General features: G+C 26.8%; 2 protein-coding genes across 3 annotated transcripts in view; one reads left to right on the top strand and one right to left on the bottom strand.

Moving 5' to 3' along the window:
• Positions 1-3,134, bottom strand: part of LOC129975740 (beta-1,3-glucosyltransferase-like) — a 34,218-nt gene extending 31,084 nt beyond the window's left edge. Inside the window, exons 1-2 of one of the 2 annotated variants that reach the window (XM_056088927.1) lie at positions 2,685-3,134; positions 2,534-2,596 (exon numbers count right to left, since the gene is read on the bottom strand). In XM_056088927.1, coding sequence (XP_055944902.1) covers positions 2,534-2,596; positions 2,685-2,745 — 124 coding nt within the window. In that variant the 5' untranslated portion in view covers positions 2,746-3,134. The remainder of the gene's footprint in view (positions 1-2,533; positions 2,597-2,684) is intronic. The other variant, XM_056088926.1, reaches the window with a different exon arrangement.
• A 594-nt stretch (positions 3,135-3,728) lies between these two features.
• Positions 3,729-25,328, top strand: LOC129976421 (uncharacterized). The gene is made up of 7 exons (XM_056089981.1): positions 3,729-3,870; positions 4,242-4,433; positions 5,123-5,267; positions 12,143-12,288; positions 16,632-16,811; positions 19,515-19,702; positions 23,331-25,328. The coding sequence occupies exons 2-6, from the start codon at positions 4,253-4,255 to the stop codon at positions 19,694-19,696; spliced, it is 834 nt and encodes a 277-aa protein (XP_055945956.1). The 5' UTR covers positions 3,729-3,870; positions 4,242-4,252; the 3' UTR covers positions 19,697-19,702; positions 23,331-25,328.
• The last annotated feature ends 90 nt before the right edge of the window (positions 25,329-25,418 follow it).

The following is a 25,418-nucleotide window of genomic DNA, read 5'->3' as shown; positions in this document are numbered from 1 at the left end:
AACCCAAATTTTTAGCACTTTCCTTTAGATTGCTGCGAAGTATATCCAAGTAAACCATATCGTTTATAATGCCATCTATAAAAATTAAATGTCCTACCCTGGATGAAGCCATGCAACCTCAAATCATGGTGGAGTCACCATCATGTTTAACAGTAGGACATAAATTTTTTGGATCCAAAGCAGTATTAGGCTTTCTCCATACTGTACGATGGCTGTTACTGTCAAAAATGTTGAGTTTTCTTTCATTACTAAATATAGCTTTCTTCCAAAGGTTATTGGTCTTCAATTGATGAGTTTTTGCAAACTTCAAATGCTTTCTCTGAATTTGCAAGCTGACGAACGGTTTCTCTCTAACAATGTGACTTTTATATCCAGTTTGTCTAATGGCATTTCGCACAGTTTCAGCAGTTACACTTCTTCCTATGATTTGAAAAGTTTCTGCAACAAGTTGGATGAACCATATAGTTGCAGTAATTTAAAGGAAAGTGTTAAAAATTTGGGTTTAGATGAATTTCCATTTTCCAGTAGGACAACGACCCCAAACAGAATGCATGTAACATCAAAATACGGTATCTTTTATGGTGCCCCGACATGAATACCATTGAATATTCGTGAGCCACACTCCAAGCAGTGGTTCAAAAACACAAAATTAGAAACAAAACCTATTTAAAACAAGTGTTGCAAGAAGAATGGGGTAAAATATCTTCAGATGCCACCAAAAATTGGTCGAAACAGTACCATGACGTTTAGAGTCCATTATAAGAGCCAAAAGACATGAAACATAATAGTGACACTTTATTTCCATGGTGATATTGCACAAATTTCATTGGTGTATTCTCAATTTTTTGAGGCAAAATTCTCCGTATGTTTATTTAAAATGCTTCTGAAACTTTTCAATTTAGAAGTTTTTCATTGATTTTTACTCTAAATTAAACTATTTATGTGTAAAAATAAAAACATATTTACACTTCCTGGTAATGTGTTATTTATATTGAATGTCGGATTTATCAAGTAAAAGTAAGGTGTACTCTCAATTTTTTGAGCCACTGTAAAAAAATTGGAATCATTGGAGATTTCTATGACTAAAAATTCTTTTATATATCAAATATATTGTTTTGCTAAAATTTAACTTTTAAAGATATTTTTACAGCTTATGAATGTTTACTTCCTTCAGTATGTTATTATGAGCATATGATCGAATATATATTTCAAAATCACATCTTTTAGGTTTAGCATTATATTATATTATATATATATATATATACACACATGAACGATTTAGCTATGATTTTATATATATATATATATATATTGCTTAGTTTCAGGATAAAAATATTGTTGCAGTATTTTATTTAATCTACAGTTGTGAATGCAGCTTAAATAAGTTTTTTTATAACTTGCCATGTAATATGGAATTACTGTAAGTTAAATTAGTTACATATTTGGTCCAAATGATAAAAAACTTAAATTCTCATATTATTAGAAAATTATTGTGTTTTTCCAACCTAAATCATTAATTTAACTAGTTATAAAACATGCAGTATATTTTGTTTTATTCATGAATCAAAATTCAGTCTAAATAGTAGTACATTTTATTGCACACTGTATCTTTTTCTACATTTCCCAATATAATTCCTGATTACTGTTCGGAGTACTAAAAATTAAATAATTTCAATAACAAAGTTAAAGTTTTTAACATAAGATATTAAAGTTGATTTGTAAAATATATTTCATATCAGTTCAAAAATATTTTATATAGGTACTTGTGTATTGATGACATATGGTTTAGACCTAAAGTTTGCCTTTTTTCAAAAGCAAGAGTTTACCAGTATATACAGTAGATGCAAAATATAGTTTTAATTTTTGGGCTGGGTTAGGCAAACTAGAATTGGAAGCAGTACTAACATTACAATTCCGATTCTCAATACAGACCCTTCCCAGCTATCCCATCACGTCTTTCCTGCTTGTTTAGAACTTTAGATGTCAGGCAAAGTGTTCCTTTAACATTTTTGTAAAAAAAAAAAGTTTTGAGCTCTTTTAGAAGTATATTATAATGACTATTTCAATATTGTTTTAAAAAATCCAGAAGAGAACAAAGTGTATACCAGCTGTATGTCTTACCAAAAAGATGACACATATACAGATCCCGATACAATTTAATGAACATTTTGATTTGCAGCTGATCAGACAGTAAAAATATACTTATCATGCTACTTTCAGATTATTTGGAGATCAAATACTAATTAGTTTCATGTTTTATGTTGTACTAAAAATTAAATTATGTACTGCAATTTTGAAATTAAGCTTTATAACATGAAGAAACAATTGAATAAGGGAATAACTCAGTGAGGCCAATATCAGTTATAGTAGGGGGCGTTTTGGTTTGGTCAGTTTGGGCGAGAGAGAGGGTGCGCAAAGGCGAGTTCTTGCTACGGGTGCCTAAATGCCTAGTTACGTCTCTGTAGTTCAACTTTTTTGCCAGTCTAGGCCAAATTGTGTCAAACAGTAGAAAATGAAAAAGAAAGTTAGTTACCAATTCCTAAAGTATTATTCTCAGTGCTTTCTTCTACACTATATACACAATTGAAATAGTGACCTACAATAAAAGGAGATTTTTAAATGATGAAGTTTTATTAAGATAAATAAAGTCATGGTGAGTCAAAAAGCAATTTAACTAAACATACTTATGAATATAAAAGTAACGAAATACAAAATCATGTATACACAATAATTCCTTTTTAGCATTCTGAAGACATATATATATATATATCTGACTGATGCCCTGTTTATTGAGCGACAAGGATTTGAAGAAATATTGTTAGTTATGAAAGTTGATAAGTTCTTTTCACTGGCATATTCTACATGAAAGAAAGAAATTATAAAGATTCGCTTTTTCAGCGTATACTGAAGAACGGAGTTCTTGGCCTATGCCGGGCTAACAAGATCAACACACGCATATAACATGAATTCTACATAAGCTGTTTATTTACGTTTTTGAAAACGAAATTTTTTATTTCGGATCAGTTCTTTGTTGAGCATTGACACTTGTTTTTATATCTGTATTTCGCATTTAAAAATTTTTAATCTACAAATTTGCTGTTTTCTTGAGAAGTGAAACTTTCTTTGAAATTAATCATTTTAGAAAGTATTTCTTCACATTTATGGTTGTCGCCTCAAAAAGCATGTTTTAGAATACAAAAAGTATGTTAACTGTTATTGGAATTATAAATGTTTTAGTAAGCATTATTTTTATTTTGATGGATTTTTTTTCTTTCAGCTCTAAAATTTTTATTTATGAGCCATTCTGAATGCAATAAGCATTTATAAAGCTGCTATTTTCAAGTAAAGATATTTTCACAGAGAAGGATAACTGTGGTTATTTCATTAGTGTTCCTTTTTATGCAATAAATTATTTTTTATGTATAACAGTAGTTTTTTCTCCAATACTACTCTTAACTACCACGCAATCTACTTTTAAAAAATTATATTCATGCAAAATTCTATTTCAGTTTTCTTTTCATTCTGCTTTATAAATTTTTGTTTATATATTCAGAGTAGTATGATTTTATCACACAACATTTTGAGAGTAATTTTAATTTCCTCTCTCCCAAAATAGAGAAAATAAAGTTGTCATTAACTTTCAATTTCAGATGCAATAAAAAAAATTAGATATACAAGTAAACAAATCATCACAAGCAATATATTTCGTCACGTGACTATGACGACATGCGAATAAGGTCCAATGGTTGTGCTTTCATATCACGTTGTCAATGAGTGGTTTCGTTATGATTTTAGTAACCGGAAAAGTGACTATTATGGATGGTTATCGTTTTTTTTAAATTTGAAATCGTAAAAACTCGAAACTTGAGGGTACGTTCAAACTCTGACATTTATTTTAAGTGAATTTTTAACTATTACGATAAACGCATATCTTTTGAAAATTTGCTTAAATATTTCATTCCCTAAATCATAATTGATAATTTATAGTTGAAATAGTTTAGTATCTCTTAAATTGATGTATGTGTATGATATAAAATTTCGAAACTTAATGATGGTATTTTTTTGTTTTATTTATTTGAATTATATGTGCATTTTGTTTCGTTATGCGCTTCTGTTTTTAATTTTTTTTAAAAAATATATTGTTTTGTTATAGTTGTGAAAGTGTATATATTGTATATAAATTTATCAGAAATTATCAATTCTATTTTTTTCTGCTATTTTCAATATAATTTCTCTTTTAGATATTGCCAAAATGATTACACTTCGTGCTGGAACTTACTTATCTCCAAGTATTCCTGTGGAATACTTTGAAATGATTCTGCAGTACTTAGAATCGAAATTAAGTATTCACACTACATTGTTATATGAGTCGAGATGGGAAGGACCAAGACTTGAGAGAGAAGATCCTTTTTTGTCTGGATACTTGGATCTAGGTAGCATACTTTTTTAAAAAAAAAATTGTGTGTTTTAATGACTTATTTTGTAGTGCACTTGCTGCTGAAAGGATGTGTTACTAATAGTATGCTGCATTTTCATAATACAAATCTTTAAGAGAAGGACATTTGTAATTTCAGTGTTAAAATACTGATTGTATAAAACATCTCTAAAATTATATTAATTATTTATAATTTTTAAATTTTGGATGAGGAATTTAGTATCTTCTTGAATATCAACTCCTTAATTTGAAATAAAAAACATTTTTTTGAAAAATGAAAAATTATAGCAAATTTTTTTATATTAATAAGCATGATTAATTTTTTTAAAAAAATCTTTTTTAAAGGCAGATAAAAACTTTAGTGTTGATTTTTTTTGGAAAAAAAAAAACTGTGCCTTTATCCATTAAATATCAAAGAAAAAGTTTGCGGCAAGACCCATAATTCATATTTTATATTTAAGAAATTAAACTCTTAAATATCATTTTCAATTTGCTGCATGCTGTTATACGAATTTGTATTTTTAAGCTTATTCTATTCTATTCTTCAATAAAATTATGTATTTAAAAAATTATTTTTTAATTAATGTAGTCTTTAGTATAATTTTGTATGTTGTAATTTCATTACTATATTTTTAAAAATTTCAGATTAGAGTTTCCTTTCCATCTTTATATTACTTTTCTTTTCAGCCTGGATGAGTAGCACTGTTTATTTACGAATGTTGAAAGATTCCAGCCCTATTGAATTATTGCCAATTTCATCTGTCCACAAGCACATACGCAATTCTGATCGTCCAGGCTATTATTCAGATGTCGTAATGCACAAGGACCTTGGGTATGATAAGGCATTTTAATCTTTTCAAACACTCATTTAATATATTGTTTTCAATGTTTCATTTATATCCTACAGTTTTTATTAGAATTAAAATTGTTTGTGACAAATTTTGCAATTGAAATTACTTTCTATATTCATAATTCTTTGGTATATTTATATAGCTTAGATATTAAATATAATTTTGTTTATTTTTTCTACATGAAATATTTTTCAATTGATTACAAATTTAATTACATCCATAGTTTGATTGTAGTATTTTCTGCCTTATTTCTTCCAAGTTTTTACTATTTCTAATAATTTTACTTCATTTTTAATATAAGTATTTAATATTACTAAATAATTATAAGGATAGCTATCTGCTGAAATTGCAAGTTTGATGTTTCATTGTCAAAATTTTGAGAAGGGGGAAAAAATTATTAGAAAAATATTATGCAAATTTTTATTAATTTACTTATTTATTACTTTCTCTGTAAAATTCATTACTTATATGTGAAGATTATTGTTGATCAAATTTCTTTTAAATGCTGTATATTAAGAAGACCAAAGAAATTTTGTCTCTTTAATATACTGCCAAGTTACCAAATGTGTTTTGTATAAATAATTTTCCAATTTTTAAATTTTATTTTTTAAACTATTAATCCATAAACCATTGATTCATCTACCCATTATTATGCTAAGTATGTAATTAAAAAAAAAAAAATCTCTTTGTGTGTCATAAATTGGATTTTGACATCCATGCTTTTTCTACTGTTGTGCATTTTTGCAATAATAGTCTCATGAGCAGTATAAAAATTATCAAGTTTGTAAGAAAGGGAGGCATTTACTATATAATTTACTCCATTATCTTTATTATTATTCTTCATGAGCAAATATTTTATTTTTCTTTGCTTTATTTAATACTTTATGAAAAGTGCATTACATGCAGTTTTATTATGTCTATTTAGATGTCTTATGATATTGTTCAACCAGGCTTCTTCATCACTTGAAATACATTCTTACTAAAATTTTTATCTTCATTAAAAATAATTATAACCTGGGAACTACATAGTAGTTTATTTCCACTATACACTAAACAATACAACAGCTTATCAATTCTTGATGTACATCTGCACAGTCATAAAACCTTTATCTTAAAAAAGAGGATTGATAGCTGGAAAGGTATTTTCATTTATTGTAATTACTTGATTGTTTTGTTAGCACTGTTCCATCTGTACTTGATACAAAAAATCTAATTAAAAATAACCATTAGTCTTTTTCTAATGTATTTTGAGACTTTTATTTTTAGTTAGATCTAAAAATTAGTTTAATTTCTGCACTTTCAATGAATATAATAATACAAAATATATTCATTAACCAATTAATTCTAGTATTATTGCTGAAATTTAATTTTGAAACTTTTAATAAATTTTAATCTTATTATTACAAATGAACAAATTAAGAAAAAGCAAGGTGGAAAAAAAACTAGGTTTGAGATAAATTTTGCATTTTTTTTTTTCTATTATGCTTACTTACATTTAATTTTCAATATATTGTATCATTTTGAATTTATAGCTTTTCCTGCACTTAATTTGAGAAATCTTATTGTGGAAATAAGATTTCTCAAATTAGTTGGAACATTCCTAATTTCAATTAATTTTCCAGATAGAAACCAGCAGGAAGGGTCTCCCTGAAATTTACTTGCTTATTTTCCAATATATGTCTTATCTCACTCCCACTGTATAAAATTGTAGACCTTTTATAACGCTGCAAATGTCTTGCTTGACATTGGGGAACAATAGTTACGAAATATAGATCTTTGATATCGGATGTCCAACAAGATATGCAGCATTTAATATTTACAGATTCAAACATCATGATGAGTATTTTGATGTATAACATATGGGCCCCCTGAATATAGCGTCATAGTCTAATTAAGGTGTGGAGCTTGTGTCGTAAAAACTTGAAGAAATGAGAAGGAAAAAATCAAGTGAAAATTAATGTTTATTGAGAATGTTCAGTGCAACAAATTTTCGAAATGTTGACTGTTTGAACAAATGCATGGTGAAGCCTAGAATAGAAATTCGCAACTACTTTTGTCAAAACATCTGTTCCAATTTCCTTGACATCAGTTTCAATTGCTGCTCTCAAGTCATCCAATGTTGAAGGCTGTATGTGATACACTTTGTCTTTCAGACATTCCTGTAAAAAAAAGTCACTCAGGTAAGGTAACAAAGTCAGTCTATTGTGAAAATGTTCCACTACAAAAATCAAAGTTTCACCGAGTGTGGTGAGGTCTAGTTTAATCTTACATAAACCAATAATCACTTATCTTGTTTATGCCATGCAAGAATGAGATGACACCATCATTCAACACGTCAAAATAAGCTTCACTGGTGACAATTTTTAATTTAAAAAAAATGTCCCAATGATGCCTTCAGCAGATAATGCTCATCAAACATGAGCCTAAGTGGCCTAGAACCTCCAAATCTGTTTATTAACATATCCACGGAAGTGGAAATCCATCACATTACTGATCCAGATCAGATTAAAATCAGTTTTGCCACATTCAATCTTATTAATCATGCCTGCAATATCAAATCTCCTTAAACCATCCAAATCGAAGAATGGTGATTGATTTGAATTTTGTAAGTGAACAGAACAGCATAAGAATTTGCATATTCACTTACAGACGCACTTTTCGTGTTCTTGGTTGCCACAAATTTTCATAGTGACCTAGGAAGCTTCCATCTCGTACAATCGTCATATGCATCATAATTTGGCATACAACCAATTGAATTCATAACTAACGTTCTTCGTGTAATTAGACTGTGATGCTATATTCAGGGACCTCGCATGTATTACATCAAAATACTCATTTTGATGTGTTCGATTCGAATCTGTAAATATTAGATGCTGTATACTTTGTGGGATACCCTGTATGAATTTAGCATTCCATATCCATTCCATTATCGAATCCATACATTTTGAATACTTTTTTCTCTGATTGAAAACAAAATTGCAGTTGTAGCAATAAGATGGCATACCGAATGTTATTAACTTAAGATGTGTATACGAGTTACTGTGTTAGCATGCCTGCGAAAGTACAGACAAGTTCACATTTTTGGCCCTGACAGATTTGATTCAAAATTTGATTAGAATATATATTTTTGATGCTAAACCTCTACCACACCTATACCAAATTAAAATTCAGCGTAATTTCTATCAGATTTTATCTATTTAGTTTTTACAGTTTTTAGTGACTAATTTCACTTGTACTTGAACAGCACTATAAATAATTTTTTTTCGGAATTGACTTCATTCAAAATTTTATAATAAAAATCTATACTTTTGGTCTAAAGTTCATATACTAAATATTCATTTGTCTAACTCGAATAGAGAAACTGATTTATTGCATTCATGGAAAGAAACTGTGCCAAAAATTTGCTTTTTGAATTGGAGAGAAGATTCATCAGAATCTTGAGTTCGTATTTTTCGACCATTGTTATGTTTTCTCTATAGTTCATGTTTGTGGATTAAAGTTTTGGGATATAAATTAAATATTTCATACTGTCTCTTTTCAGTTTATCATTTGATTAATATTTAATTGAATTTAACTTTTCAAAAATTGCTCTTTGCTCTTTCTTATTTATAAAGTTTTGGTCATGATTTTTTTTACGCTGAATATTACATAAATACATGTAGAGCACAGATAAGCAATAGACAATCACACAACTGTATCTACGAGATCTTGCAGTAGGAATGTTTTGGAATTAAAGAAGCTCAAAACATTTTTAAAGATATTGATCCACTAGAAAAATAGATTATTCTTTTCATCTCAACACACCATCTAGCAAGTGATATATCTTTTCAATAATTCTAACAACAAACAAAAATTAAGATCTTGGTGATGTAATTTTCATTTTTTTATAAATAGTTGGAATTTAAGGTAACAACATTTATGTATTTTTTTTATATATATTTCAGTTTAAGTAATAAACATATAATGCACATAATATATTTACAAATTTTAGAAAAAAGATTTTAGACATGCAAGTGAAAAAATAGCAAATAACATGTGAAACACTTTTTTTGTTTAATATTTCCATTAAATAAATGAATTGCCCAAGAAAATTAAACCATCTGAAAATGATAGACTATTCTCTGCATTTTCTCTTCTAGCATTCTGAAAACCAAATTTTTTTTTTATCATAAAACATTTTCTTATCTTTTGTATCCATCAAATATTTTAATACTCTTTTATCCAAATTAGAAAGATTTTTTTTTCTGATTTATGATTAAATTGTAAAAGATAAGTTGTTACAAATGATATATAATGAGAGTTTTATTCACTAAAAATAAAAGCTTAATTCTTAATATAAAGTAATATCAATTTGTTATTTTAAAATTCTTATCTTCTCCTTGTACATTTTTGTATTTTTCTTAATGATATTTAACCAATAATATATCATTATATTCAGATTGTGATGAACTAATATTATTTTTCTACTTTTTCAATTATTATAGCTAAAAATATACCAATTTTGTTCTCATGCATTTCAAATATTATTTCTAAAAAAAGGGTATTTCTATTTCTAAAAAAAGTATAACATTATAAGCAAAAGTAGTAGCATTATAAGCTAAATCATCAATGTATATTCATAAGGTAATTTTGACAATGAAAACACACAAAATTTGAACTCAATATTTTGATAAATCTTTATGGATTACACCTCCCTGAGTTCAAAAGAAATATTTTTGGAAAATGTTCGTTGACAAAGATAACTAAAAATATTTTGAGGTAGACAGAAAAAATTTATTATATGATATTTAAACAAAATTTGTAGATTTCTGTCAAATTTTGAGCAAAATTAGTTCAGATAAAATCTGTGTCCAGTTGTTCAAATATAAATTAATACGAACTAAACAAAGAGAACTAGATAAATAAAATTCATTTCATAAAGTCAACATCCATAATTCAAAACTTATCAAATTTTGAGCCAAATCCAACAATAGGTTAACCATCTGCACTTCCAGAAGCATGTAAACACGATCTCAAAAATGCAATGACTTAAATATGTGACAATCAACATGTAATTTTGTGAGTACATATGTAGTTCTGTATCAAGTTTTTGTTTCAATCGGTTCAGAAAAATGCATCTAGAACACAAATTCGATTTTTGGATACTATTAATCGTATGCCAATGATTAATAACCAAAACACTCTCCAAGGATCACACGTTGGATTGAGTAAAACTGTTTAATTTATGCCAGAAAATATTTCATTGCTATTGTACATCAATGCTGTACAAATCATTCTCTGGAATAACACCTTTATTAGAGAAAATATCACCTTTACTAGAGAGTATGCGAGAAAATTTTAGGGAGACAACTCCCAGTGATTTTATTTCTTTAATTAATTGCACATTTTTGTGCTTTTACAAATATATCTGCTCATCCTTATATCCAGTGTTCCTGGAATGAGCATGAATAGCTTAAAAATTCTAGTAAATTTCTTTAAAATAATTAGTCAAGATTTCTTTTCAATTCTAGGTTATCTGGTCCCAGGTTAAAAATTATTTTAGATTTTTTCCTAACTTAAAGTTAATAATTTCAGTTTTATTTTGATATAATTGGATTTTATTTAGATATAAAAGGTAACTGCATTTATATTAAAAGAGTTAGCTTCAGATTTGAACATTGAATTTTATCTTTCCTGGAATCAATTAATTTTCTTTTATGTAATAATTTTCGATCACATTTTTTATAAGTTTATTCAGTTTTTATTGTCCTGTTAATTGTACTTATTTTATTTCTTAGTGTTTTCATTTGGCATAATTAATTACTCTCTGAAATCCAGCATTTTTTGCTGAAAATCTGGAAAAACAGGGAAAATTTAGGATATTGTATTATAACTAGAATTATAAATGTGTATCAGATTTTGAACTAAATCAAACAACATGTTGGCTGTCTGCCAATACATTTTCATGCATTTATGAAAGTAATAAATCAAATGCAGCAAGTAGTTAATTGAAATTTGGTATATAAAGTTCAAAGTTATATTTTTGGTATAGATACCAAAAATAAAAATGTGCATTAAATTTTATATCTAATCAATTTATTCCTAGAGGTTGAAATACATGCAACAGATTCTTCACTGTTCTGTAAATTGAAATGTGAATTGCATTTATTGTGTAAGCATATTAAATAAGAGAATAGTGGAATAATCCTTTTGATTTTTCTTCCATGCCGTGTATTTTCTTCTGTGAATATATTAACTAATGACATTAACTAAATATTATGCATTTGTCATGTTCATATACTGAATATTAAAAAAAATGAAACTAAACCAGGAAAGGATTTTAAAGAAAAAGACAAAAGGGAAATATGAGAATTAAATGATTGGCCAGTGATTTTAGGCTTCAGTGCTAATTTTAAAAAATTTAAAGGGTATTTTTTAACCTTTAATTCATTACTTTACCATGTACATTAAATTATTCTAGTCTTTAGTTTTATGTATGTGTGTTTTTACAGCACCATTTTGTCATGTTATTTTTTTATTATTATTTATATTTATTCTTCACTACATTGACTATTTTACTAGCATGTAATACTTCTAACATAGAAAAGAAATTGATATGGATAAAGAAAACATATTTTTTAAAAATAATTACTGGGGGCCATTGCGGTAAAAAAAAGGATTTGTCTCTGTTTTAAAGTTAGATGGATAAATCATAAGTTTTCATAATCATAACAAAATTTATTTCATGAAATATATTAACAAAGACTACATGTAGTTGGATTTTTATCATATATGTATCATCTATAAAGAATTGTTCATAAAAAAAGTGTGTGTGTATGTTTGTATATATATATAATAAACTTCATTTCTCTTACAGTGAAAAAGTGAAAGATTTTATAGACTTAAGAGGATGCAAATGGGCTGACAACTGCCCCGAGTCTTTGAGTGGGCATGTCATCACACTGAGTAAACTTAAAGAAATCGGCGAAAATGCTTCTTTCTTTGGAAATGTACTTTATTCAGGTACAAAAATTTATATTTTAATTATCAGTAATTCTTATCACTACTTTAATTTTCGAACACCTTCATGTAAATTTGTTCATGCTGAATTATACAGGGTGTGTAGCATCATGGAAAGGGCTTAAATTTGAAAGCCATTTTTAAGCACATTAAAAAGTGCTTAATTTTCTTGGAAAGTGTAAAGAAAACTTAATTGCTTGTTTTCGCAGGGGTTGAATACAATAAATTGAAAGTTTGACCTTTAAGGTTTGTTTATGGGATAAATCAAGAAAGAAAACCAATGAAAGGGAAAAATTCAGAAAGGGAATCTGAGGCGACATAATCCAGAGGTTCTATCACATATTAAGATAATGCTTAATGACTTGTCCCCCTCCCTCTCTTTTTTAAATTGTGTGCATTAGTCGATTAAAATACTGGAATGTTATCCTAAAGGGGAAGTATGAAATATGTACTACATGATATTTGTTGTAACTCAAGATATGTTCAAATTTCAATTTTTAGTGTTAGATGGTGAAGAGTTTATTTTAATTATGCTTGATAAATGTATGTTTAAACTTTTATGTGTTGCTATAGCAGAATATGCAGATTGTTCATTTAACGGAAAATAAGTATATGGCAGAATGAATTTAATGCATCCAGGTGATATTTCAAAGAATTTTTTCTAAAAGTACTTAAGTGAAACATTAATACATTACATATTAGACCATCATTCTTGTTAAAATGTCACTTTGTAGCAAATAATTCAACAACTTATTAAAGGTATTTTATTGTACTATATTCACTGTGTGTGTAATTATGCTAATCAATTTTGTAAAATCCAATATGATGAAATTTTAACTTTGAGCCATAAATTAAAAAATAAAAACTTTAATTTTAATATGTTTCTGCTATAACATCAAAGCATATTATTGCACAAAATTTTACATTATTTTAAAGGTGAAAAAAAAAGCTTTACTACTATACCAATTTTGTTTGAATAAAAACATTTTTTTTAGTAAATTTTTAAAAATTAGTTATAGTCACATTTTATAACAATGATTTTTATCGTAGTAAAATTCAAAACAACATTATTATCTCATTGAATTATTGTGTCATATGATTTTATTGCTCTTAAAATCATAGTAAAAAAATAAAATATCTTTTTTTCTTTATTTAAAACTTAAAAACTTCAAACTAGTTCATTGAATAGGATTCTTCTTATGATGATGACTGTTAAATTTTGAGGCAATGCAATATATTGTCTGGTGTTGGCTTAAAAAAAATACTTCTTTTAAAAAATTACATTAGCTGGAATTTTTTTTTTAATTTTCATTTTGCTTCTAACCAAGAGCTGACATCTTTTTAATTTCGTGAATTTTTTTATATTAATTATAAAAATTATGAATTATTAACACAGTCATTTTTTTATAAAATATATAATCATGTTTTTCTGTTTTTTTTTTTTTTTTTTTTTTTTTTTTTTGTTTTCTGGTCGATGCTGGGGTAAGGTCTCGGCTTCAGAACTGGAGGGTTTCAGGCTCGAGACCCGATTCCACCGAATAACTGTCATGTAAGCAGGTCTAGTGCACATTAAATCTGTCAGGGCCAATTGTCCTTCCATTGGTGTGGTGTGGAAATTTGAACAGCGGGGTGTCAGCTCGAGTGTCATCTTCGTTATCTGGCCACAGTTCAAAATTATAAGGTCCGTCCCAGAATAGCCTTAGTGTTGCTTTAAAATAGGATGTTAATATAAATAAATTAAGCTGAATGCTGCTTTTCTTTTCTATAAAAAAATTGATCTAAAAAGTCGATTAGAGAATGGCATTGTGCTGTTGTTAACCTCATGATAGTAGCCACCCTAGAATGCTTTAGCTCTTTAACTTTATATGGCTGCAAATAAAATGTTCTTGATTAGTAAGTATGGTGAGTTAACCAAGGAGGAAAATCACAGTCTTCATACCTAACATGTCAAATTTTATTTATCACTAAATGTATAAAAGCCAAATATAAAATTTTTGGTCATGCTGTACTTCTATATTAATATCAACACGTTCAGAAATGATTATCAATCCAAATTGATTGGGAATTTCATAATTTTAAAAAATGCTGAAAACTATTTTTATTGTTCATCCTATAAAAGTCTACTTAATTTTCTAGTAATAATAGTTTTTCACATATATATATATATATATTAAAATCTTTTCATTGCTAAATTATGAGATTTTATGTAACTTATTATTCACGATAAACTAGTTTTCATCATTACATATATGCATATGCTAACGTATTATTTTCAAGCGCTGAATACAGTGAAACTTGTATATAACTATACTGTCAATAATGATAAACCTAGCTATGGTGATATTTTCCTTTGTTCCTGGCAAAACTCTTATTTACTCACTGCATTCTGAACCTACTTATGATCATTTTTAAGCTGCACTTGTCTACAATAATGATTTTTATTCTTTACAAAGCTGTTAGTACATTTTGCACAATTTTTTTGCTCCAAAAAGGACACTTCATTGTCTGTAATGTGGGATTAAAAGAAATAAAGAAAGAATGTATCCCAACAGGTGTTAATTGTTTTATTGTTTTGATTCTTTTATACTAAAGGGATCAGGGAAGGTGAGATTTAATGATAGGCAACAAACATCAGTGCACATTCCAATGAAATATATAATATATAAATTAAAGACTGCAATCCTTAAAATGTCATCTCTTTGCAATTTCCCCTCTTCTGTTATTGATTTATTTCTTTTTACCATTCAATCCACCAATACCTCAATTAGAAATGAAGTTTTCTGGAATTCTCCTTTTTCTCAGGGAATTTAATTTTTTGAAATTGTCATTGTAAGGGAAGTATCTGTTTGCTGTGTGTACAGAACTCAGTAGTTACAAGTGGTAATTGATCAACTTTTAAAATTGTAATTGTGTGGGAGAGAGGGGGGGGGAAACTGGCCTCTTTCTGTATTGTTTTTAAAACTTTTTATTTATAGGTAAGACATCGCTCACTTCGAGCAGACCTTAATGACCTTTTTCTTGCAATATGTTTTTCTTGTGCTAAAGTTATTGCCAGTAAAGTAATCTGAATTTGAAAAGGAAACTTCTCAGGGGAGTCAACTTCTATTACATTACAGCATCATTGAAATGTAATTGTTTGATTAATCTGTATGCTGCTAGCATGTTGTTTTTGCAGTATGGTAATTAAATTTTTAAATTCTTTATGTAAATGGTGTAATTTATGAAAAGAATTTTGAATCATTTGATTGTTAAAACTGATGCAAAAAGTATTTTTTTACAATTATCAAAATTCATTAAAAACACTTCATAAATAAAATAGAATTATTAAACAGATATTTTTTTAGAGCTTTAAAATAAAAACTATTTTTTGTGCACTAATATTTTTGGAAGTTATTGCAGGAAAACACAAAAGGTTTGATTTATTTTTAATTAAAATTCTAATTCATTACTCCTCTTGCGTATGTTTGGAAATTTGGTGAGAAATTAAAGTAATTTAATTTATAGTAGGAAGTCATAAATTCAAACTTGAGAAGTATGTTTATGTAACTGAGACAAAATGGAGTATAAACTGTAGCTGTATAACACTATAAATCACAGGGTTACTTGACTTTGCTGCATTCAATTTCACAGACAATTCTGGACTTGAACTCCAGAGTAGTTGTTTGCTTTTCATTTCTGGAAATCTCCCAATGTCTTGAGAACCAAGTTTCAAGTTTTCTAGGATTTCTCAAACAAACATTTGCTTACCAGTGTGAAAATTGCTGTAACTGTATTGATATTAAAACTTTACTGCACCGCAAAAGTTGAGCAACTTGTTAATTGAAAGTTTCTTAAATAATGTAAATGATTTAAAACGATAGAAATCAGTGCACTTTGGAAAACATTTTGTAAATTATGGATATCTCCATAAAATTTATTGAATTTTAAGATGTACTCAATTGATAGTATTCACAATTTTTTATTTCTGTTATAGTACAAAATACAGTAATAAGGAAAATTTATTAAAATTAAAAACTATAAAAAAATTTTAGATTTTGAATATTTTATTAAAATTTATCAAATAATATATATGAATTTTTGTTTCTTAATTGTAAATTCTTTATTTGTGTATTCTCATGCCCTTAAAATATTTTTTTTTTTTTTTTTTTTTTTTTTTTTTTGCTGAATATAAGTAAATGTTAAATCCCCCCCCCCATTGTTTAAAATTGTAATTCTTTTCTAACTATGTTGCTCTGGGTAGCAAGCATTTTTGCCAAAATAAATAATTTCGATGTCATTTTAAAAACACAAATTGTGTTTTTAATTTTTTTTAAATATTATTTTTTATGGAGTTGTTTTTACTGTAGGATCACATCTGGAAAGCATTAAAATGGTTATTGGCAAAAAAGTAGATGCTGCAGCTGTTGATGCCAACTGCTTAGCTTTTTTTTTGCAAAGAAATTCACATTTAGCTGATGAAATAAAAGTGCTGACTTCTTGGGGCCCATTACCTCCATACCCCTTTGTTGTGAACTCTAAACTTGATGGTAAATTTTATTTTATTTTAATGAAATTCCTTTTTTTTTTATTCCTCACAGATTATATATACAAGTTGTTCTAAAATTGGAGCAAGGCTTTATTTCCTTAAATATTGCTTCTTGGTATATATTCCCCATTACTGAATTTTATTAATGAAGGTGAGGCAGTTGTAAGAAAACATTTTGGTATCTGCAGAGGCTTATAATAAATAAATAAAATTATATAACACTCACATTGTTAAAAGCGAAACTAACAAACAATTGCTAAAATGTTTCGCTTGTATTCTTTTAGGAATTCATATATTCTTTACATTTGCATTCCTAAAATAAATTATCTCATCTAAATTTATATTAAACCTTTCTGATTTAAGAAATAAATATATCTTTGCAAATAAAGTGCAAGAATTTATGCATAGATGAATGTATTTTAATTTGTGCATAGATGGAAATATTTTATAGCCAAATTCACCAAACAATGAGTTAACTTTCTAGTCACTCAAACCAGATTTACAAGTTAATTCTTACTTGCGAATAATTCTTATACTCAAATGCAAGTTTCTTTACTTATGTTTTATCTATCTCTTATTGCCCAGTTGACTTCAAAACAGCTTTTTCTTGTTCCAAATATTTTGTATACTTCTGGCATTTGGTACTTATGTCAAATTTGAAGTGAATAAAAAACAAACATATATTGATTCCCCCCCCTTCCAATTTGGGATACTTGAAATCAAACTTGAGTTATGACGAATATGCAGAATTTTTAACTGTGCATTTCGATTTTTATATACTAGTTTGATTTTTGTTTGTATGTTTTTATGGCTAAAAATATCAGCAGTAATGTTGGTTTCTTCATAATAATTATAGGATAATCATATTTATCAAGATGATTAACTTGTATATTTTCTGACAATTACATATTACCATTTAAAACAATACAAAAATAATCTAGAAACTATTCAAGCGTAAAAACACAAAATCAGCCAAAATTATTTCTTAATCCATATTGGGAAAAACAACCTGCTATATTCTGCTAGAACAATTCTTATTGTACTATACATGTGGTAATGTGCAATTAAAACGTGCCACTCCAAATTCGGCGAGTCGAAATTCAGAATAAATGGGCTTATTCTGGTCGTGCATTTGGCATGGAGAGTAATAAATCAACAGGTTAGTTAATTTGCAAGTCAAAGTTTGATCGCACTATTGAATAAGGCTGTCACTAATTGACTCTAGAATACACTCTAGAAACTGTATAAAATTAAAATTTTTATTATTAATTTTAAGGAAACCCAAAGTGTTTTCATACAAATGGCTACCTTATTTAATAAAACTTTATATTTGAAAGTATGTGTCTATTTGTAATATTAAAAGAAGTAATTGCATTGTAAATTTTTTGAAATACCCATGTGTGTGTGATACTTAAAAACAAACTTTAAAAATCCAGTTGGAGTGGTCTGTGTTAAATAAAGAATACAAATAAATAGATGAAGATAGTAAAATCCTATCCTAAAATAAAGAAATGCCTGAACATTAACAAGGATTTCAATAAATCTGAAAAACACCATATGTAATTCTTTAGCTAAATAATTGATATTGCATAAGTCTAGAAAACATAATAATATGCAATCATTGCGAAGTTTGCACATCAAAATCTAAGTTAAAAATAATAATAATATAATAAAGCATCTTTATTTAATTGAATTAAATAAAAATTTAGAAGGGAAAAAAAAAGGTTAGTGATTCTAAGCCGTATTAAAACCTGTGTAATTTTTGTAGGCGTTTCAAGGACACTCGTTTTCCCTACTCTACACTTTCTCCTTCTCCGTTGCCGTGGTTTCGACAAAGCTTGTTTTTTTTCCCACTCCAGTACATTTCAGTAAGGATGTTAAGCTGGCAGTGTAAGCAAACAATTTTATTCAATCATTGAATCTGAGATATATTCTGAAGTAGATAAAACAAATAATAACAATTCTTTAAAAAACCAGTTGGAGTGGTCTGTGTAAAACTTTCTCACACATTCTTTAATAAAGGTGCCAAGAATGCATTGCATGGTGTAGAATAGTTATGAAATATTAATCTTTGGCATGAATTTAGCATTTTTTACTGGATCTACCGTTTGATTCTCGGCCAATTTTTTGGTATTTAATCCCTGGTAAATGGGCACTAATATCTGAAAATCAAAATTTCCGTTTAAGACGCGTTTTTTTTTTTTTTTTGGTTGAAATAAAAATTATAGTGATAAAATCACATACCAAATTTGATATATTTAAAACATTGCATTTTTGAGTTCGAAAAATAAATGCATATATTTTTATACATTGTTATGTTTATCAGAGTAAATTTTTGCATGTTTCATATTGAAATAAATAAAAGAATTATAAAACGTTAAAATATCTAATTTAAAGGTTCTTTACATACTACTTAGCATAAATGAATCCCACAATCCCGAACAAACTATAACTTACTTGAATAAAGTATGAAGCAAAAAGCTATCGGAATACCTTAACAGCTGTGTAAAACAAAAGTGACACTGTTGTCTGCCTCAGTAACGAGGTGGAGAATGTGACCTCGAACCACCTACTCTAAAATACACAAACTATAGTTAAGTGATATCTGTATCAGAAATTTAAAATATGCTCAATACACCATTGTTTAGATTTCTTTATATGATATAAAATTTATGCTAATTACTATTTTTTATTTATTTATTAGAATCGGTGAAGTCAGATATAATGAAATGTTTGTTAAATATGCACCAAGACCGTGAAGGCTTAAAAAAGCTTGAAGAATTCCATGTTCGAAAGTTTGCTCCAATCAGCGCAAATGAATATGACAAAGAAGAGTTCATGATAGAACGCACAAAGGATCTCAGTTTTGGAACAACATATTACTAAAAAATGGTAAATTATTTTAATTAATATGTAAGTACTGCAAAATTTTTAAATTTCAGAAAAGAAATTTTGACAACAACCAATAATATATACATTGTATGATATTAACAACCAATATTAATTTTATATCTTCAGTTTAAATTAAATAAGGAAAAGATTTTCCTTGTTGAAAGTTGCATTGTCTATTAATTAATTGTATTATCTATTGACCTGTTTCATCCTCTTGGCTCCAGTCCTTATTAAATTAGTGGAGAAAATAACACAAATTTGAAATCTTTGTTCCTTTATATCTTTATACAAAATAGACCAGTCTTCTCTTGTGATTTGTAAATAGAAATTGTTCCCTGTTGTATTTCTTTTTTTTTTTTTAATAAAGAATTCTATTTAGAATTAAAATTTAGGATGTGCAGTATCATTAAAAGTTCATTTTTTTTTATTTTTTTTTATTCTAACACTTATTTTTCTTTATAAAGATTTTATTTATAAAACAACTGAATTTTTTAATATGCAAATCTGATCAATTATATGAATGTAATTCATTAACATTCCACCGCTCTTTTATCCATAGTGGAATAATCAATGAGTCCAGTGGTAAGTGTAAAGTTTTCTCTCGGTCTAAAGAAATAGGAATTGTGTGGAGAAAACACATCTTTTTCATTAACTTGAATCTTTTTGCTTCTCTAGGTAGAAAAAAAAATTTCTTTACAAGAATGCTTAATGTATTCATGGAAATAATGCAAGTTTGATTTTATGTGTTTTCAGCTCATTATTGTTTTTTGCAAATGATTACTTCTTTATAAACTATTTTTTATATATCAATATTATTATTAATGAATCATTTAAGTACTTTTACAGCAAATAATTTTTAAGTAAAAGCTTTAGAATTTGTCTGTATAATATGTCATGAAAATATGTTTAATTCCCCCTGGATATTCAAAAGTGAATACACTAAATGCTTAAAGGCATGCAAAAATTTTTTTAAAAAAATCGAAACATTATTGAAAAATAGAAAATGTCAGCAACATTGACTCATTCAAAAAAAAATTCAATTTTTGAAGGAACCGATTTCTGAAGAAATTGTTGTAGTGTAATGTCCCCCCCTCCCACCTTAATACAGCCAATTGTAGAATAATAAAGTATTTTTCAATATGCAGTAAAACTGCTTTATTAAGATTTTCATAAGAAACTTGTATAAAGAATATTTTAAATAATTTTACTTCAATGTTTGTGAAAAATGTTCATCAGTTACTGGTGATATTCTTTTATATTATATTGCATTTTATAAGTGTGTAAAATTATATATTTACTTTCCTAACTTGACTAATTGCTTTGTAACTTATAGATTTATCATTAAACTACTACTACCAATGTTAATTCTTGTTCTCTCTCTGAAGTTTCTTATAAAATGATTATTTTTAAAGATGAAATTTGATTGCTCACCTATATAAAATCTGTTTTAACATGTTAGTCATATAGAAAGTAAGTTCCCCATATCAATAAAAGATGGTGCAGCATTAAAGAAGTGCAAATTTAAAAATATGAGCCAGGTAACTTGTGAGCTTATTAAACCATGTAATTAAAAGCTTATATTAACATTTCTATAATATATTAAAAAACCATTCTTATTTCATCTGCCAACAATGAAATTAAGTCCTCAAAGTTGGACTTTACTGTGCAGCATTAAAGAAGTTGCAATGAGCTATTCAGAATTTGAGACATGGGATAATCATTGCTAAATATAGTAAATTCAAAAAAAAAAAAAAAATGGGTGCCGCAGTTTTGTTGGGGTATGCTTATATTTGACCACCCTACCTATATTCTCAATCTTACTCCCAACAGTATTCACTATTTTTCTCTTGAAGTAGTTCCTGTCTGTCATTACTTTCCTGTAGACAACTGTGATACATTGATTCTATTCCTAACTGGCAAAGTTCAGTGGCACTTCACTCAAAAACTTATTTCACAATATGACGTTACAGTTGCAGTGGTTATTATACTGAGAAGTAACAGAAATATTGCTGTACCTCTTGCAATAAATCTTTTCAAGTAATTAGGTTTTTGTTTTGATTTATGGGAAACTTACTTTCTTGAGGATCCTCATGTATCAATTTTTGTGTTATTAATTAGTTTGATTAATCTCTTAACTCATCATTTATATGAATTATCTAAATACAGATAAGTATAAAGACTTGACAGTCTCCAATCTATTGGGTCACTTTGTAAAAAATCTTACTTCATTATTCCTTCATATCATGATATTCGTGATTTATGTATTAATAAGGGAGTAGTACAAAAATTGGCAATACAAGATGCTATGTAAAGGGAAGCCAGATCATGATGCATTTTTAACTATTACTTACTTTTTATCTTTCAGTTTATAATTCATTATTATAAATATTATGGAATCCTGAAATCTGTTGCTTTTAAAAACTCATTATGAGATTACATCACAAGTATTAAATTAAAATTAATTACATTAGTTAATTAAGTTTTGTTACATTAGTTATTAACTAAGTTTTGAAAATATTAAGATGATGCATAGTCATCAGATATATAAAGGTATTCCAAATTTAAAATCATAAAAAAATTATGGAAAATTCATTACAAAATTATATCTTGATATACATTTTTAAAAAATCGAGCTAGATAAAAATGTGTAATGTAGAAAAGTTTATCTGCTAAAATCCTTGTTTTAAAAATAGAATTTGAATCTTTTTTTGCTGAATCTAAATGGTTAAGGTTTCTGTAATTCATGAAGTACAATTTTGTTCATTTATCTCTCTGAAGTCTATTCAGGAAGAACAATTTTGAAACTTTCATGAAGCATAAAATTTATTAAAAATATGTTCTTCAATTTACTTCAAATCTGGTTATTGTCTTGTATTTGCTCATAATTTAATTTAACATTCTTTGCAACTCATAAAGAATTTTAGACAGTAAGGAATATGATTTATAAATAAATGTTTTTGTAACCAGTTGTAATAAGCTAGGAAATGCCTTTAAAGATTGTTTTCCTATCTGCATTTTTATTTAAAGAATTTGTATCTTGTAGATATTCTATATTTTACTTATTTGAAGACTTATAAAAATAAACTATGGAACATCATGTTCTTTATGAACCATTTAAAACAAAATTTGATGGATGTATCATTTACCAAGAGCAAAATTACTTTATATATATATACCAGTGTACCCTTATTGGTTATTTGCAACATTTCAGAACCTGGTCTGTTTGAATGATGACTAATTGATGTACTGTTACATTTAAAGATATTGATTGGTGGCAACTCTAGGACTGAAGTGTCAAAATTTTGAGACCAAATTTGCTCTCAAATCTATTGCATGTTTGGTTCTTGGTCAATTGTTTATGATGAGAAGCACATTTCATCGGGGGTGTGGATGCTTCTTTCATGTGCGAAAATTAGAGAAATGCTCGCTCAAGGTTTGCGCTCATCATCTGACCATAATTCAAAACTGCAAAGTTCATTTCAGATTAATATTTATAGAGCTTTAAAATGGGACTTTAATATAATTAAATTGAATTTTCTTCAAGATGTATATCAGTAGGTGGGAAAGACTGATGAATGCATTCATGTAGAATTTTCATACATTTTACACTTGTTCTTCTTATTTTCAGCATTCCTTGATCTATTTCCATTCAACTGCCAATAGCTTCTGGAGGGTTTACAATCTTTAGAAATGACACAAATGCATGAAGAAATTTGCAGTACTTAAGAGAAAAACTATTCATGCATTTACTTACTTGTGAAATTGTTGGGCTTTTATATTTCCTTAAACTAAATATTTACAATTGCACTATTTTTTGAACAGGTATTTTTAAAATGTGTATGTTGCAGATGTGTATAATTAAGTTATTCAAAGTTCTCTCATTAGAATATTTGGAGCTTATCTGTTATCTAGATTGCTTTTGATGATAGCAATATAATCAAACTGTTGAATTTAAAAGATTGCTATATATATATATATATATATATGTATGTATGTGTGTATTAATGTTGACTTATTTTGTTATTGTTTAAGCTATTCCAATTATCATTTGTTTCTTATTTGAATTAACTGTATTTTTATGGAAGCTTGAAATAAAAATTATTCAGTATATAAAAGTTTCTTAATCATGTAATTAAATTATTCCTATTTTACAAAGTAATTTTTCATAGTCTTTTAAAGAAAATAAATTTATTAATTTTGCACAAAAATAATGAAATTTCTTTATTCAAAATATATTTTCTGATATCACATTTTTATTTTCTATAATATTAAAAAAAATGATTTTTTTAAAAACTAAATATCCATTTTTTACCCCCTTGATAAAAAACTAACATTCCGGAGACAGATTATGCTGTAATTTTCTTGAGGTTTTTATATCAACCATTTTATATAAGTTTTCTAGGTGGGGTTTTTTTTCCCCCTCTCCCTTCTTATTGGTAAAGAATAGTTGAAAATTATTGTCAAGAAAACTGTTTTCATTAAAATCGATTATAAAATAATTTTTATAAATTATGCTTATTATATGTGCATCTAAAGTTTAATTATTTAAATATTTGTTACTAATAACTATATTATTGTATAGTTATTAAATATAAAATGTGAAAATAGAGGACACAATTTTTAAAGAACATACATTGCAATTATATATTATCACATTTCAAGTATATATTTTTAATCATGTAACTATGCACTATGCTTTTTTGTGGATATTTACATAATAGATAAAATATAAATACAAAAAAGTATTTTATTTAATAAGTATTTCATATTTTTAAATTAATGCAAATACGTTAAAAAGATTTCCAAATATCATTTATGAGCTGATGCAAGACGTTTATTATAATTTCTGGTTAAAAGGAATTTTAAAAGGTTCATACTTTTATTTGGCTACATATTAGTGTATGTGATATATTTGATTCATGTCAAAGTATGAAATTTCTAAAATGATATGTAATAACAACTTTAAGTAAATCATATTATATATTTATGTTACTTTTGTATAAAAATATTGAAAATACAATGTTATTTTTGATATGCAAGTATTTTGTTATAAAGTTCTACATATATACATATTTAAGTACTTAGTCATGTAACCATAAAAGCATTTATTATTATAGCATTCAACATCAGCAACTTTAAATCAAAGAACTAATGCTTATTCCTTGTTAATGTTGTTATAATTCTAGGTACCTTTCAGTATTTTATTATATATATAATATTATATAAAGATGAGCAAATTTTTCTTATTTTCTGTGTTTTATTATTTGAATCTGCTTTAAAATTAGTTGGCATAATATCTCATATCACATAATATTCAAAGTTATGGTTATTTAAATCTCGTTCTTTATTTTCATAATTAATACAATTTCTGCTTAATTATTGTTTTGCAGAATTTTTTAAACAGCTTCAATATTTTTTAATAATTTAATTACATTGTCAATTTTAGATTAATGAAGCAAGATTCAGTGATAAATTTCCAATAGCAGATGCTGAGATTTTTAATGAAATCCATAAAAATGATTTGAATGAATTTTTGTTGAGAATTATTTGGACATAATAACACAATAAATTGTGATCATATAATAATTTTCTTTCTTATTGTTTTAAAATGTCTCTTAATAAATATTTTTTAAGTATAATTTGCAAATACAATAAATGATAAAAATTATGGAATTTCTTTTTAATATCTTATAGGTATTATAAATTTGCTTTATGA

This window comes from Argiope bruennichi, chromosome 7, assembly GCF_947563725.1.
Source record: "Argiope bruennichi chromosome 7, qqArgBrue1.1, whole genome shotgun sequence".
Classification (NCBI taxonomy): domain Eukaryota; kingdom Metazoa; phylum Arthropoda; class Arachnida; order Araneae; family Araneidae; genus Argiope; species Argiope bruennichi.
This window is presented reverse-complemented; position numbering and strand designations above follow the sequence as displayed.